The sequence below is a fragment of the Pteropus vampyrus genome, unplaced genomic scaffold (assembly GCF_000151845.1).
Source record: "Pteropus vampyrus isolate Shadow unplaced genomic scaffold, Pvam_2.0 Scaffold144, whole genome shotgun sequence".
In the NCBI taxonomy this organism is placed as follows: Eukaryota; Metazoa; Chordata; class Mammalia; order Chiroptera; family Pteropodidae; genus Pteropus; species Pteropus vampyrus.
This window is the reverse complement of record NW_011888925.1, coordinates 3,260,437-3,261,708: the sequence shown is the minus strand read 5'-3', so window position 1 is coordinate 3,261,708 and position 1,272 is coordinate 3,260,437. Positions and strand designations below refer to the sequence as shown.

The 1,272-nt window shown below is 58.4% G+C and overlaps 1 protein-coding gene across 1 annotated transcript in view; it reads right to left on the bottom strand.

Moving 5' to 3' along the window:
• CST6 (cystatin E/M) overlaps positions 1–404 on the bottom strand; it is a 1,784-nt gene extending 1,380 nt beyond the window's left edge. The window contains exon 1 of the mRNA XM_011368886.2: positions 336–404. Within this exon, the coding sequence (XP_011367188.1) occupies positions 336–352 (17 nt within the window). The 5' untranslated portion in view covers positions 353–404. The remainder of the gene's footprint in view (positions 1–335) is intronic.
• Positions 405–1,272: the final 868 nt, after the last annotated feature.

The window sequence follows — 1,272 nt, the reverse complement described above, 5'->3', positions numbered from 1 at the left end:
GTTTTTAAAAATATATTGTTAAAATATCCTGCTTGCTTTCGTGGCTCCCCCTTAATCTGGCACGGGCGCTGAGGGCTCTTCTCCTCTCCCTGCCCCGCCAGCCCAGCCGCACCTGTCTCTGCGCCTTGAGGATGTGCGTGTCGCGAAAGTAGTAGAGGCTGTTGCTGCCCATGTTGTAGCTGGCCACGGCCGACTGCGCTGCCTTCTGCACCTGCGGGTCACTAGGCGACAGGTCTTGCAGTCCTCCGACCATGACCTCCTGTGGTCGGGCCCCGGCGTCGCGAGGCAGTGCCAGGAGGCAGACCGCGAGCAGGGCCAGGCCCAGCACCAGCTGTAGGTTCGCTTGTGCCATGGTCTTCAGTGCCGAGGCTGTGGCCCGCGCCGCTTTTACCGGCTGAGGCCCCGCCCAGCCCCGTCCAGCCCCGCCCTACGCCCGCTGTGCGCCCGCGCGGGCGCGGGCGGGGAGAAATCCCCCGGCCTGGGCAGTCCAGCAAGGGCACCTACCTTCCCAGCGCAGAGGGAGGCAGCAGACAGGCGCCCCCCCCCGCACACCTGTGTGCCACGATGCTTGCCCATCACTCCAGAACACACCCAGTCCTGTGAGGAAAAGGACAGTTCCCAGAAGCAACAAGTGCCACCGTTGGGGCAGTTCGCGGGCAGGGCTATCCAATAGGAAATACCAACAACAGCTATTAGCAAGCTCTTATTATCACCACCATTTACCGTGTAACCGTGGAAAAGTTACTTAACCTAATCCCATTGCCTCAGTCTCCTCCTCTGTGAATGGGGTCCTGTGGATTCAGTAGGCAAAGCATTTGGAGGAGCGATGCGATGCGAAGCAGCAAAGTGGGACGTTGCTGCACTGAGCCACGCGCTGTTTAACCCTCAGCCAGCACCAAGTGAGAATCAGTCATGTTTCCACTTAACAGGAAAGGAGACAGGACACAGAGGGACAATCGATTTGCCCAAGGGCACCAGCTGGTACACAGTAAATGGTGATGCTGGCTTTGGAGCCTGGGCAATATAACTCAAATCTGTGCTCTTAACCAGACTGAGACTGAGGACTGAGAGCCCGCCAGGAGGAGGGGCGTGAGTCGTACCAGTTCTGCCATTAACTAACTGGATGCCTCCTGACAAGCCCCTGCACCTCCCAGAGCCTCAGTGTCCTCACCTGAAGATAGGCGACAACTCTTCTAAAGTTAGTCTATGAATGGCCTGAGACTGGATCACCCGTAGGTAAGTGGGGCGTGGGCTGGAGGTACCACCAAAACA